Genomic DNA, 16092 nt, shown 5'->3' with positions numbered 1-16092 from the left:
GGTAACTGTTCCAGGGAGACAGTTTCGATTTATTACAAGGTAAAATGTAACAATTACCGAGAGGGAACGAAAGAATAAGATCTTAGAACGAGTGAGAACTTTCTTTCTTTCTCTTTTTGATGCTGGATTTTTTTTTTTTTTTTTTGGTTTGGCATTGTTCGTTCGAAAAGAGTGGACGAAAAAAAAAAAAGGAAAAAGAAGAGAGAAGGAGAGAGAAATTTTAAAAAAAGAATGGAAAAAGCGTATCTGTTCTATATTCACGGGCTGAACAAAGTTGAGAACACAACTTTGTGAAATTCGAGAATTAACGAAGCGGGTTGAAAAATGTTTCGCTGGTGGCCACGCGCGGGGAGAAATAATTCCACGCGTTGCAATTTTTCCTCCGATTTCTTGGCGCTAGGGGAGAGGATGTTCTCTGAGCGAACGATTTTTGAAGTGATATTTTATCGCTCTCTGTTTTATTATTTCCAACGAATGGATCGTCTGCATTTTTGCACGAACCACTTTTTCCAAATTATCGATATATCGTACTATTATCGCAATAATTTATCAAACATTTTCCAACGAGGATAGCAAGTTTAATAGAAATTTTAATTTCTACGAAATGTCGACGAAGAATTATTATCAATTTTAATAATCTTCGAATAATGCGAGCGAAAAGAATAAAAAAAAAAAAAAAATTTGTAAAATTGTTGTAAACTTTCGAAAATATAAATCTTTTCCTCGCATTTATTTTCTATCTAATGAATAGTTTTATTTATTAACCTAATAAAATAATAAATCGGTCACATTCTGCGAAAATTTTACAAATTTTTAAAATTCCTAAACCCTCCATACACAATTATTGCCAATTCAGTGATTGCCAACTCGAGGAAGCTCGAGATTCAATCGTCCAAGAAAAAAAAGAAATTAATTTCCTTAAAGCTTTAAGATTAAAACGAATTATTTTTGTACACTTTCGAATAGGAATATCGATGATTTTATCGAACGTTTCAACTTCGTTCGAATAATTCTCCTTTCGAAATGGACGATTTTATCGGCAAGATACACCGTTTCTCCAAAGGTGAAATTCTCGTCACAGGGGTGCCATTAGAGGAAGGAAAACGTTCTAATAGAGAGAAAACGTTGGAGGTCGATAATAAAGCGAAATTTCTCTCTTAGGTCGGGGAGGAGGGAAGGTTTTCCAGGGGCGGAGATTTCCTCCGGTGGGAAGCAGCTCCACGCGGAAATTTACGAGCGAGTGTTACGCAATCACGTCCGTAACCTTGCACAATAGAACCGTGATTCTGTACATGATTCCTTGAATACTTGTTGTTGCGTAAAGAGAAAAAAAAAAAAAAAAAAGAAGGGAGAGCATTGAAAGAATTCCATAAAAAGAAAGAAGAATCAAGGATCAAATCGAGTGTAGATGAATCTGTTCGATATGATTTTTATATCAATTCGGGTTCGATAATAAATTGTACGTGAAATATATTAGTTTCACCTCTGCTTAATTTTCATCTCAAGCGATTCCCAATCGATGAATCAACGGTATAAAAAATAGTTAATTCTTAGTGAGGAAAAAATCAAAATTTTTTACGATTTTAAAAAAGTTTTCGAAAACTCTCGTTACTTCGCTCGAAATTCAAAATTAAATATTAACGTTATTCAACAACAACAATCGAGAACAATAATAATCTCAAAAATCTCGTCAAACTCAAATTTGTATAACGTAAAATACCCAATTATAGTTATTATACAATTTCTACTTCTATAATTAAACTCAGGAATGATAAAAAAAAAATTACGAATCCATATTTCATCCCATGACGAATTCTCCCCTCTTCTTAATTAACAACACTCGATACAAATTGACGCTAACCAAACCCAATATATTTCCCGACGAAATCGAATTTCTCTTTCGATCGATCGATCGATCGAAACACCGGTTACAAAATAGCCGATTTAGCAGAAGCCTCGATAAAAACACGTTGAAAACTGTTCTGTTTCCACCTGAAAATGGTCCCCCGGACACTGCTTTTTTCCGCGGACAAAACAACACGCGCGGTAATCGAGCAAATGAAAACTCGTCGAGCGAGCGAAAGAAATGATGGGGGATGAGGGGCGAAAGTGGGATAAACCGGGTGGACATTCGATAGGGGAGAGTATAGTGTTGAAAAATAAAAGGAGAAGGGAAAAAGTGCCTGCTGTTTCGCTGCCATTTCCATGGAAATTGAGCATTTCGGGCGCAGCCTCGCCAACTAGCGTCGAGTTACTCTCGTCGACAACTCGATCTCCTCGTTTCGCGACGGGCCAGTTTCAGCTTTTCGAAGAATCGTGGATTTAGGAAAAAAGAGAGAATGCTGGAGATTGTTAATGTTTGACAATTAATCGTAACGAGATTCGGTTCTCGAACTGTGGAACTGTCTTCCACTGACTTTCGAAACTTTTAAACCGGTTATTCGATCGAATGATGCGATGAATCATGTGGAAATATCATTATTATTATTGAGATTTTCGTAACCAATACGAATTAAAACATGTGACGATGATTCGTAAGTCGAGTTCTCAATTATTTCATAGTTTCGAGAGCATTTACAAAATTTACCATCCTTGCTTTTTAATCGTGGTGTGAAATATCTTTGTATAAATTATATAAAATACAATTACAAATGCGATAAAGCAGCGTTTAATTAACGATGATCGAGCGATCGATCGAGCTTTCGTTTCCCTCTTCTTTTTTTTTATTTCCCGCAAAGACGATAACACTAACGTTTCCTGACATTGTTGTCCTATATCGAAAAGCTTTCAACGGCTTTTAACGAATTCTATTAATTTCAACGTTAACACAAAGTCGAATCGAAAGACCGTGTCCCAGTTTGGCGCCAGCTTTACAAAAATCAAGTTACTCTTTCGACTACATAATGGAATTGCCGCGAGAATGAACAATATACTTCCATTTGGAGAATGGATACTGGTCCATCCAGATATGCGAGGAAAATCGGTTTAGATATTAAATGCGAGGGGGGGAAAGAAAAAAATACATAAGCGAAGTGATAAAAATTTATCACGATTCTTCTTTATTCCATGATTTATCTTGGAATAAAATCACAGTAGTTTTTATTTCTTATCTTATTTATTGTTAACCAAATTATCGATAAGAGACAATAATTGCAATAATTGATCTAATTTGTCATTGTCGTGATGTATTTTATTTTTTTAACACTAATAATTTCCCTTTCAAAATCACTCGAAATTTCTTTGATTAAAATTTTTTATAGAAGAAAGCTCGTCTCGCAGAAATTTCCTTGAAAATTAGATTTCATCCAGGATGCGAATACATTTTCAACATTTCACGTCTCTTTTCTCGTTTCGAAAAAGTTAGGTTAGGTTAGATTATTGCCAAGTATCCTCGTTCGAAATCGTGTTTCTCGAAAAAGAGGACGAAGTGGATCCCTCTTCGTTGAAATTATACTTTCAAAAAGACTTTTCGTCTTTCGAGTTGCCTCGAGTTGGGATCCGTATCCTCGACGACGAAGGCGTCAAGTGGCGGGGAGAAACAAAACGCGAGACACGCAGAATAGTGGCTGATTGGAAACGGGAATCTCGACCAAACTGCTCGAGAACGAGCAACAATTAATTTACCATTCGAGATAGATTTGTAGATAATGAGGACTGTGCACGCCCGGAGAAACAAGCGGATTAATTAAGCATTTAATCGGAAATCTTTAACGCGTGTAAGCGTTTCCCAGAAAACAAATAAAATTTCCCCTCCATCTTGCATTTCCCTTTCTCGTCATCCCATTCCATTTCTAAGAATAATTAACTGAGGGTAGAGTTATAATTGATCGTTATCCTATAATTATCCTAAAGCTTACGCTGCAAAGTGACGATTTTCTCAGGATTAATTTATCCAGATTTTACGAATAACCATAATATTCTTATCGCTTAATTAAATTAAATCTCTTATTTTTCATTATTTTCGCGCATTTTATCGTATTTTAATTACGAATTTAATGATGGAAATTATCCTATGTAATTATCGTATATAAAATTATCCTAACCTCAAAATATTTTTCCAAGTAACGAGATAATTTCGTCCATTAGATTTTCAAAACGATTGGATTTCTGGAGAGAGGATGGAGAAAAAAGAAATTGAAGAAAGAAATTGAAAGCGAAACGTAAGAAAGAATCGATGATTGGAAAAAATAGAAACCACGATGGAATTCGTGGAACGCGGAGGCTCGAGGCAGATATGTAGGGTTTAACGGAAAAATGCACCTACACGAATATATATACACGTATATACACGATATCGGGGGATAACGCGCAAGGAATTTCAAGACAGGAAAATTATTCTTGGAGAAAAGTGCAACATCGTGCACGTGTAACGTTATTGCTATCCGGGAGCGTAAATTCCCTCTCAGAGATGTCATCTTTGAGAAATGTGGCTTTTAACATGTCGATTTCTCTGATACGAGTATAAATATTCAATTATATTTTATGCACGAATAAAAACTAGGCTGTCGTTGAAAGTAACGATGAGAGGATGGAATAATTAAAAATTTATCATAACAACAATTGCTCTAACTTTTTTTTCTTTGCTTTTATGTGCCAGAAGTCGCTAGGAGAAAAAAATCTATTGCTAAATAAACGCACGATCACAATATTTGTGAATTTTATTTTAATTTCAAGTGTCTAAGACTTCTATGAAGTGACTGAAGAACTGGAGAAATAGAATTAATAACATGTAACACAATAACGCATTTAGAAAAATTAATAAAGTATTGTTCGTTAAAATGTTAATTTCGTCAGTAACTGCGGCTTTTTATAGAGATGGTTAGTAATTGAATTAAGATAGAATTATCTCCGTTTCTTCCTAAGGCTCTCTATATAGTACATTGATTCAAGAAAATTTGAAATAATTGAAGAGAAAATATTAAAAACTGGAATATCTCCACATGCAAATACATTCGATTCGATTTGAATTAGAAAAATAAAAATTTAAATATACAAAATATAATATATTGCAAATTGTTTTCTCAAAATCCAATGAAGATATTGAATTTCATTTTTCTTTTAATTAAATAGTATATACGAGAAAGTTACTGGAATTAGTCCTGCATAAAAGTGTCTTTAATTCCTAATTCTATCTATTCTTCAAAAATATTCCAACTACCGTTTCCGTTTTAATTTAAAATACTGCTTTATTTAAACCAAACAGAGAATCTAAGATGTTATAAAATAGCGTTTGAAACACGTATATATGTGAATTTACACGTCGAAAAAAAAGCGGTTATCGCAATATTAGTGAACTTCAGATTTCACCGGTTGTATCAGCTTCGAAATTAAAACGGGACGAGTCCGGATACTAATAAGCGCGGTTGGCATCAATCCAACAGCACGGTGGAGGCTCATTTTTTCCATGACACCTTATACGCGCGGATTATTTCGTCAAGTTTGTTATCCCGTGGCGTGGAAGAGGATTTGTAATTCCGTGGTGGAATAAGCTGTCTAATAATGTAACGTCGAATAATCCTCGACAGTGCGTCAATATCATCGACAGATGGCGATGGTATCGATAGAGTTGTTATCGAAATACGCCTCCTCGATTTTGCCTGTTCCACATTCAAATTTCCCGCGAATCTTTCGAATTCACGATTCCTTTCGAGAATTTTTTCACGAGAATCAGATTGAAAACTTTCTTTTCGATTCGTATATTTTATCTTTCAATTTTTAAATTTGGATAAATTTGGAAAAATCATAGGTTATTTGCTCGAATATATATATATATATATTTACACGTGTGAAGAGTTCAAACTTTCTTTTTTCTTCTTTTTCTTCTTCTTATTTTCACTTCAGCAGATTATGATCCTGCATTTCAGTTGAAAAAGTAGGGAACACTTTGTGTAAAAGTAGTAATTATACATGGTGTCGATTTATTCGTGGAATATTTTAAAACTCTAGTAGAGTTTTTTTTATTAATTTACGAGTAATTTAAGTTTCTATTGGACGAAGCGAAATAAACATTTACGTTTCGCTTCATTCAACGCAAACTTAATTTCAATACACATTTTTTTTTTTTTTTTTTGTATATACATTTTGTTTTATTCTCGCCTCTACGATCTATCCCACGTGTATATTTAACTTTATATACAATATAATATACGTGTATAAATACATATTTTTCACACGTGTAAAGCTTAATTCCTCACACAAGATTAAGACCATTATACGTGGTTTCCTGATTTTTTAAAAATTAATCTGTCCTTTTACTTCTTCAACAATGCCCTCTTTATTTTCTATCTAATTTCTTACCTCTTTTATTTTTATGCTTTTCTTCCTCCTCCTTTTATTCGTGTTCCTTTCATTACTTTTATTCCCTCTATTCCGTTCTTTTTACCTCTTTCTTCTCTTTCACCCTCTACTCTATTCATCCTCTATCCCCTCTGATAATCCTATTATCCTTAAACTTTTCTCCCAATTTTCTCGCCTCTCACTTCTTCTCTCTTATTCCGATTTTCGGAAGAGAAAATTCCGATCTTTACATCGATATCGATATTTTGAAAATTGAACGCTACGTCAAGTATTATAAAAGGATGCTCGCTAATAGTGTCGTGTTCAAGATTTATATTCATACACCATGCTATAACCTGCAATATCAGTAGAATATTATGTCGCCACGCATATTTATGTCTGCATATTTTATAGCTGTGTATCGCGTTATCGTTATTCTCTCTGAATAAAATTTTCCTGTACACCAGGCTTGTCGATACAACGATCAATAAAAAAGGATAACACATTTCCCATAATCGCTTAATTGTTTCTTCGAGCATCTCTCTGCTCACTCGTTTCTTCCTTTCTTGTAAAAAAAAAAAAAAAAAAAAAAAACACAGACCTTGAATTCTTTTTTAGAAATTGAGAGTTAAGAGTGGCTTTCAGCAAATTTTTCTCCAAAGCGGATTTCGCAAAGCGTGAATGTCATTCTCAATGCCAATTCTATTTTAATAAAGAAATAAGAATGTGAGAATTTTAGTCTAAAAACGAACTCGCTCCTTTTCCTTCGTCTTTTGTTTCATTTTCAGCACCACGCTACAATTAACTCAAAAATGTTTCAGCCGTTTTAATCAGTTGTACATATTTCATTTTTTTTTTTATTTTTTAACGAATTATACGAGCATATTTAACGAACAACAATGTGACAATTTCAACATTTTTCATTCTTTTTGCATTAAGATTCAAGCTGATCGTATTGCAATGAAATCTTTGTTTCTTACAAGAAATCATATCTTCAGCCAATATTTTCCACATAACGACCAGATGCAGTGATGATACTAATTTATCCATTGTACATTTTAAGCGTTGTACTGCCACTATGTATTTACAGTAGTAACAGTATAACACAATTGGATAAACGTAATAAACGCGTACACAAATTCAATGTGTAATGGCGAACAACAATTTTACAACAACATCTCAAAAACTATAAATTTATTCGCTGCAATATAAGCCACTGTAAGTCGCAAGTAACTCTTAACCGAGTTATTTCGTTATCCCAATATAACTCAAAAAAGTGGAGCCAATCCTTTTTCACGAAGAATGAACGAAATTTTTTTCAGCGATTATCAATTATCGAAATTAGATAAGCGTGTCTAATCGTAGAAATCTTTTCCAACCAAACAAGAAATTCATTGAAGCGAACACGCGAAGGAATATCAATCGGTGACAACGACACGTGATGAAACGTTAGTTAATTTCTTCTTTTCTTTCTTCTCTCTCTCTCTCTCTCTCTCTCTCTCTCTCTCGTGGAAAGTGATTTCGACGGATTAAAAGGATGCAGGAGGATATAGAGAGCGGGGTGTGGCAACGGTGGACGAGAGATTAGAGCGTGCACGCGCCCATAAAAAACAATTTGCTTTGTCGATTTGTTTCGTTCTGTAACGCAGTTACGGATCCAATTTATTCAACATCGGTATGGATTATTAAACGCCTCGGGCGTTTGGTGACGAGAAACGTTTCGAAAATGTCACGCTGGCTCGTCACGATCCAAACCTTTTCCACCCTTTTTTTAATTCCATTTCTGATAATTGACTCGGTTAATTATCGTAATAATGCCTTCTCGAAACACGACGCGCTTTTAGCGGGATTTTAAAGAGGCGCGATCTATGATAATGCTATGATAATCGTCGAATAAATAACGTGCTCGATTATCCGTGATCGAGTTCATAATCGAATGTGTATTGACGAAAACTCTTGTTTATTTTTTTCTATATTTTTTTTTTTTAAAGGACAGCGAAATATATTTTGCTCAAAAAGTGCTCAGCACCATTCGTGGCATTTTTTAATATTTTTTTACGTATTTTTAAAGGTAAAAATTTAAAAGTTTGAGCGATATTCGATATTAATTTATGTAATTTATGTCCTTTCTTTTTTAATTGTTAAGATGAACATGTTCTTTTTTAAATCTTGCGTGACATTTTTATCACTCGTGAATGTAATAAAAAAATAATAATTATTTATTTCTATAATTAATTATTAGAATCTTTTCTTTTTTCTTTCTTTTTTTTTTCAATTAATCAAAGGCTAAATCATCAAGGAGAGAAAGTTATTTATTCTATTGGATTTCGTTCTTTGTGTTTTAGTGTTAAATAAACGAAAAGCTTGATTAAAGCGGTGATTGAAATAACGATACGCAGTTCGTGAAAAAATATTGCAACTTGAGATTGTAAAATGGAAAATGCATGTGGGGAATGTGAAATTAGTTGGATATAAATTATATGCAAAAAAAAAAAAAAAAAAGTAATTCAAACCTTTGTTTATTTTAAAGGAGAAAAAAAATAAAATGGTAAATTGAACGTACGGTTAATAACTTCATTGTTACACGCGTGGAAACAGTTAGACGTGAGCACGAAAATGTTGGTTATGAAATATAATGTTTATTTTTTTCCGAATATTTTTTCCCTGGATTTCAACCCCAGGCCAAATGCTTTCGTCTAACTGCCGTTTAATTCTTTTTTCCTTTTTTTTTTTTTTTTTTTACTTTACATACTCTCTTTCATAATAAACGAAAGGTTAATTGTATTCACCTCGTATCGATTTTATAATACATTTCTTACATGTATTTTATTATTCATATACCATTTCACGTTTCGAAAAAAATTAATAAGAATTCGAGGATATTTAAAATTAGACGAATTTTCAACGACTCTTGTTTGATTGAAATCCCATTGAAAGGAAGAAATTCGAAAATAATTCGACGATTGATTTGATCGATTAAACGAATTATTATCTTTAGAAAACAAGAAAGAATCCAGCTACTCACAACAGAACTGAAAAAGACCTTAGCATGTATCTACTTAGCTGTCGTTATCATAATCTTTGTCAAGTTAAGGTTTGCCTCAAAGTCAACTCCAAGAAGACTTGGATGGAAATTGAAAAACGTTTCGAGGGCAATTGATACAATGGAAAATAAATCATTGGTATATATATATATATATATCGATCGAAAATCGATTAATGCAGCATTAAAATATATAAGCTAGTTTATCTACTTAAATAACCAACATCGGTTCCAATTAATCATCAAGCTCGTTTAAAATATGCGCATCCAGAGTGTACTTATGATTATATGACGTAGGCACATATTGGTACATCGTGGTAAGCAAAGAGAAATAATTCTTCAGAATTTTTTTTTTTAATAAGCAGCTGTATTTTTTTGAAAAAATCGACTGTGAAGTTTCAAGTGCATGTATGTGAAAATAAACGTGAAAACCAACGGGAGAGTCGATTAAACATATTTCTTCGCTACCTCGTTCGAAATATAAATATCTAAATGATACGAATTTACTTAATACTCCATTAACATAATATTTTAACATGCGTTCTTTCGATTCGAAATTTAAAAAAAATTCAGAATCGATCTTCTTTCACATTCCAAAATGTTAACCCCTTTGACGACAGTTTTGAAAGAATGTAAAATTTCATAATTCGATTTTCAACTTCAAAAACGCTTTATACCCTTCACGCCTTTTCAAACGCGAATAAAAGCTGTCTCGAATTCGTGCGAATCGGACAAATTTTCCCATTTTAAATTTTCGTGGAGTAAACGCGTTCCAAGAATCTACGAATTATTCGTAAATTCGAGCGAGTGGTCACTTCGAAAGTAGCTAACGAACTTACAGCTTCATCCGATTCAACGTCAACTTGCTTAATTAGGATCCTGCTCGCTATAATCAACTCGAAATCTCTTTCGAAAGATTGCCCTTCTCCTCTCTCTCTCTCTCTCTTCCACCCATAAGCGTTACACCTTTATTTCGAAAGGCTAATTTACCGCGGTGTCATTTATCAGCCTCTTGTTCTACCATCCCGTTATTATTAAGGCTGGCCATACCGATACGTTGAAACTTTGTAATTTAAACGAATACCGTTGCCTATATAACGCCCTATTAATTCATTTTACGCGACTCGTGATTCATCGTTATTGCTCCGTTAGAGTTGGTGAATCTGAAATTTTCGGCCGACAGGGGGTGAGACTTGAATGATTTTCTGAAATATGTTGCGTTAGATACGATTGGAGGGGGGGATGAAACTTGGAAATATGGCAATTATGGAAAGAATTTATCTTTATACGCGTGAAAGTATGAATCTTGGTTTTTAGATTTATAGAGTATAATATGTTTGGAGCAATTTCTCTTTCTTTCAAATCCAATGTTATTTCAATTTTTTCATATACACAATTTTGTCTGGAAATACTCTTTAGAATAGCATAATGGAACGTTGAAAATGAATATCTTTATTTAAAGTTTTAACTAGAAATGAGAGAGGCAAACTTTGAAACTTTAAGAATTCATTGCTTATTTTGTCAGAGCGATAAACGAAGATTCTCATATATAATCTTGATATTTGTATTTCATAATAGTACTATTAAAATATATATATGTGTGTGTGTTATTTATAACTAATGTTTAAATTATCAAAACAATGTATTATGTGAAATTGTAATACAAGAAAATATAAATTATATATGGGGTAATTTTTTAGAATAGAATATTACTTTGAAATTATGAAAACAAATTTTAAAGTTTTTAATATCTTTTCTTTCTTTTTTTTTTTTTTCAATGTCACATTGTAACAATACAAAAGAATTTTAAATTATAAAATTTTCAGCTTTTGCTTTGTAATCCTCATTGTAAAAAATATTCCCAGACGAAATTTTATTCATTAAATTATAACATGAAAATTTTGATGGTTGGTTTCACGCAAAGAGATTTTCCGTCATAAAAGAAATTGCTGCACGTGTAATTGCTATTATTCTCTACGTGTACAAACTTCTATTAAAATCAGAATTTTCGGATCGGATGATTTCCCTTGAAATATACAACGTATCTCAAAAATATGAGAATACAATTTAACTGGAGCTTCGTAATTTCAAGCAACTTATTTCAAAAATTTTCGTTTCAATTTTGTTTTGAATGAATAAATTTACTTATATTAATAACAATTAATAATAACTTGTTCGTTATTTATCATTATTCGTGAATAATATAATTTTACTTTATAAATATTCAATATATTCGATATATATGTCTGGACTTGTTTGTTCGAGTCAGCGGCACATACCCAACACTATCATCGCGGCTCGACAAGTCTACACGCTCCGTGATTGGTCAATTGGTTTTTTCGTTGATAGCCGAAACGAAAATTTTTGCAAACGAAGAAATTGCTTAAAATTCCTTCAAGAATCTTGTGTTTCCATTTATTTCTATAAAAACATCCTGTACAAAGATTTTTATGACCGATTCTACATGGATGATTTCGAAATATATGCTGTAACGTTCTGTATAGTGATAATAAGAGAGAGACTGCTTACCAAACGAAATCGAAAACAATTACAACGATATAAAAAAAAAAAAATCCCAACTCTTATTAAATGGACAATTATTAACCATTTTATAACTCATTCTCATTGTAATAGCAATTCAGGGATAAAAGTCGATCAATTTTTGTACAATCGTCGTCTCGATTTCTTTCGATCATCTAGTCAACGACGTTATAAGTACACTTGTAAGACAACCGTTGAAGAGACCCTTTCTATTATTTCAGAAAATATCAACGATTACATTCGATCGTTTTATTTTACAGAAACTCGATGTACCTCGTTCCCATCGAACTCTCGTTGAGTTCAGTTCGACCAATTGCTTACCAATTCCATTCATTTTCCGGTCGCAGTTTCATCCCTTCCAATACGCCTATATACGTTGTGTTCGATAACGCGAGACTTTTCGAAAATTTACCGGGCAAGCGATTTAATAAAATTATTATTATTTATTTAGTTGTAAATGAAATTATTCGAGAAATGGTTTACTTTCGAAACGACACAAATATTCCATACGAAAAGTAAATAACCAAGTTATTTACTGTTTGCAATTAAATGATTTGTTTAATATTTCGCGAAGCAATATTATCTGCTAATGCTATTTGTTGTTCGATTTCAAATGAAAATTCAACAAATTTCCTTGATATGCAACGTTAAATGTTAAATATTATTATCGCTTAGTACACGCTATTATATCCTCGAAAAAGAAGTATCTTCAATTACGAGCAAGGAAAGAACATAACCTCAAAATATATATCACTCGACAAAGGTAATACCGAATAATTAACTGTTCCAACTAATTATTAATATATCGATTACCATATCGAATTAAATTTCGTAGTATCGAGAAACTAAACTTCAGCATCGAAAGGAAAAACACGAGAAGAACACGAGAATTTTATAATTGCCCCTTTTTTTTTATTACCGACCGAGTTTTTCGCGCGGGTAACAAGGTATCGATCGTGGAGGGGCGAAATAATAAGAATTTAAGGAAATAATTTAACAGAACTCACCGTTCGCCTAAGGACAGTTCTAATGGTCTCGACTTCTTGCCTCGTTGGCCAACGGGCGTAGACCACTCCGCTTAGCAGGAGGATAAAAACTGTGATCCAGATCGTCCATGCCAGGACGTTCTTCGTTCTCGCAAGAAGCTTCTGGGCGGTCCGCGTCGAGATCACTTCTTGCGGGGGGATCTCGAGCTTCTGCGCTTTCCTCAGAATATCCTGGAGTCGCCTCTTGGCCTGCTCCACATCGGGCACCCCCATTTCCTTTATTTTTATCGCGCCTCGAGCTAACACCTCGCGGGATCGGTATCCTCGTCGATGGTTCAGGATCGAGATGTTAAGAGATGAAGGCTTGTAAACGCGTCTCGTGCAGGGACATCCTCGCAAAGCGTCGATCCCCTGGAAAATTTCCCCTCGTTTTCACTTCCTATCCAATTATCCATTCGTTCTTGGCCAGCTTCGAATCGAATTTTCTTTACTCGACTCGAAATTGGCTTGGAAATCTCTATCTCTGTGTGTTTACATGTGATGTGCGTATCGAAAGGAACGAGGAAAATTCTCTTTAACGTTGCAAGCTGCTTGAACATCGCTCATTGAGTTTAAAAAATTTTTGCCTCTTTTTTTCGAATAATCAATCGACACGAATTATTTTGGAATGGAATGATATAAGTCGTTATAAATATATCCAAATAATATGATCATTGAATCTCTAATTAAGTATATTTGTCTCGTTTCAGATTAAAATTTTTGTAAAAATTCTAGTAAATATATATCTCTAAAATCAATAACACATATCACATCGTTTATATATGTACCAATGAATTTTTGAACAATAACATTTACGATTAATTCACGATGTTTAAGATCAATATTCGACTGTTCAATCAAACGAGCGATATTTTTACGAAATAAAAATTCCACCCACCGTTGGAAACGAAAAAAATTAAATTTAGACGAGAGGAACGAGAGCGTTTTTAATCGTGGAAATTCGCACTTGCGATCCTCGCATCATCGCCTCCCCCCTCTAATCGATTTCGAAATTATCCTCAGCGCACCGCGATAATTACCTAATAATTTCCAGGATCGATCCGCCGATAGCACAACGATGCAAGGGTGGAGGGGGTGGAGCAAAAGTTCGACCCAGTTTTCAATAGTACGATAGAGCGAGGATCACAAAAGGTTGGGCCGCGCAAAACAGACACGGTAACGTTTCGCGCCGACTAATTATCCTCCCCCTCTCCCCTCGGTGAATTCGGCAGCACCGATTTTTAATTATCGGCGTATCGATGGAGGATTCGACGGCGCGTTCGTTTTCCAGCGAACTCGAGCGACCCAATTTTCCGCAACGGTGCAATTCGTTTCTCGAAGGGCGAGTTTTATATCATCGGGGAGGCCCTTTTTTTTTTCGTTGAAATTGTTTCGTTCGCGCCGCCGAGGTTGCCTCGTTCGAGGGATCTTAATTTACCCCCTTCTGGGATCGAGTTAATCGCGGGAGGAAAAGAGAGGAGCGAGAGAGGTGGCAACTCGTTAAAGCTTCGAATGTAGTGTGTGTAGTTGGTTGGGCGAAATTTTTCGGTGGCGTTAAGAGGGGATGATTCTATCGTTTTCTCTTTTGTTTCTCATTTCGAAGAGAGAGCTGGACAAATGGAGAGGATGAAACGAATAAGGGTTCAGGTTTTTAGATTTCACGAAACTTTAAAGAATTTTTTACTTTTTCTAAATTAAATTGGAATTGGAGAAGAAGTGGAGTATTGTAAAGTATTGATAAAGTTTTGAATACGCGTTGATATATGATTGTAAATTCTGTCAAAGTTTTTAAACGATAGACATCCATGTTATGAATCAATTAATAAATTTTGAAATATACAAAATTATGATTATTTCGTTTAATTCATTGAAAATCACACGATGAAATAAATTCCACTGAAATATGTACATACTTAAAAACTTTCCTGACACGATACATTTCTAAATAAATCTAAATTTTTCATACATATCGTTTTTTTTCGATAATCGAACCAAGTATAAAACGCTTCGTGGTTTATTACGTGTTAATCGTCATTAATTAAATCACAATAAACGTTAACACGAATCGTCTTAAAATCACGAGCATTACATTTGATACTCCACTCGCTCTACTTTTCGCCCCGATTTCGTTACTTTTAATTCAAGAACACTAGAAGCTCGCGAGCAATAATTAATTTTCCCCAATAACTCGCTTAACGTTGCACGTACGTTTGAAATTTCCTCGCTTTAGGAAACTTTAACCGCCCTTCCCTGAATCATATTCGAACATCGAAAGGAAAAGGGAGGAGGAGAGAAGAAGGAAAAAAAAAAAAAAAAAAAAAAGAATCTTTTGTGAATCTTTCGCGAAAGTTCCGACTAAGTTTCCAACGAGGAACGCTAAGGGAGAAGAGCAGTTTATCTTTCCGGAAGAACTTTTCTCTTGTATGCTGAGGAAATACCCTTTCGATCAAACCGCGCCAACGAACCGCAACATCGTGAGACCGACCTTCTCAATCTTCCAACTCTCTCTCTCTCTCTCTCCCATGCATTGAGTCTCACGCTCAAAATTAATATCGATTTTAAAAAGCGATACGGCACGAGATATAAAAAGAATTTTGTTATAAATTGTTTCTTTTCAAAGCGTAATAGAATTTCTCACGGATCAAAATAGATCTCTTCCAATGTTTCACTTGATTTTTCTCAGTTTTATTAATTGTAACGAAAAATTGTTTTGGATGAAAGTCGAGAGAAGTATATTAATTATTAATTCTATGGTGAGTGGACACTTAAAAATCGGATGAACTTTTTTTAATGGAATTGTATATTTTTTTATCACATCAATATATTTATACAGCTCGATATTTTCTATTTCAAATTGAAATTTTTAATATGAGAAACATGAATATAGAAAATAATATTGTTTTCACGTTCTTCCTTGTCTTTCGTGCAATAAGTTTTATAAAATTCAAATTGAGATATCTGCTGAACTGATAAGTTTTAAACATATATGGTTAGTTAATACTTTTATAAAGAATGTCAAGTTGATCTATTAAAAAATATATAATTCCATTTAAAAAAGTTGATCTTTATTATCCTCTCATGAAAGAATTAATAATATAAAAATATGCTCTCCTTCATTCAATTTTTATCTGAAATATTCTTTTCGCTGCAAATATAATAATACCGAGATACTTTGCATATTAAAAAGCTTCAACTTATAAATACACT

The 16092-nt window shown here is 33.6% G+C and overlaps 1 protein-coding gene and 1 long non-coding RNA gene across 4 annotated transcripts in view; one reads left to right on the top strand and one right to left on the bottom strand.

Moving 5' to 3' along the window:
- Nucleotides 1-16092, top strand: part of LOC147656653 (uncharacterized) — a 122503-nt gene that overhangs the window by 98619 nt on the left and 7792 nt on the right. The gene's annotated exons all lie outside the window — the stretch shown is intronic.
- LOC100866007 (uncharacterized) overlaps nucleotides 1-16092 on the bottom strand; it is a 63382-nt gene that overhangs the window by 42249 nt on the left and 5041 nt on the right. For all 3 annotated transcript variants that reach the window (XR_015293964.1, XR_015293963.1, XM_086913873.1), the window contains one exon: nucleotides 12868-13257. Coding sequence is in view for 1 of the 3 variants with exons in the window: in XM_086913873.1 (XP_086769999.1) it covers nucleotides 12868-13257 (390 nt within the window). In the remaining 2 variants the exon portion in view is untranslated. The remainder of the gene's footprint in view (nucleotides 1-12867; nucleotides 13258-16092) is intronic.

Source organism: Apis florea, unplaced genomic scaffold (assembly GCF_048593485.1).
Source record: "Apis florea isolate Af1SG1 unplaced genomic scaffold, ASM4859348v1 contig_3517_pilon, whole genome shotgun sequence".
NCBI lineage: Eukaryota > Metazoa > Arthropoda > Insecta > Hymenoptera > Apidae > Apis > Apis florea.
Note: the sequence above shows the minus strand (reverse complement) of the source record. Positions and strands in the feature narration are given on the sequence as shown.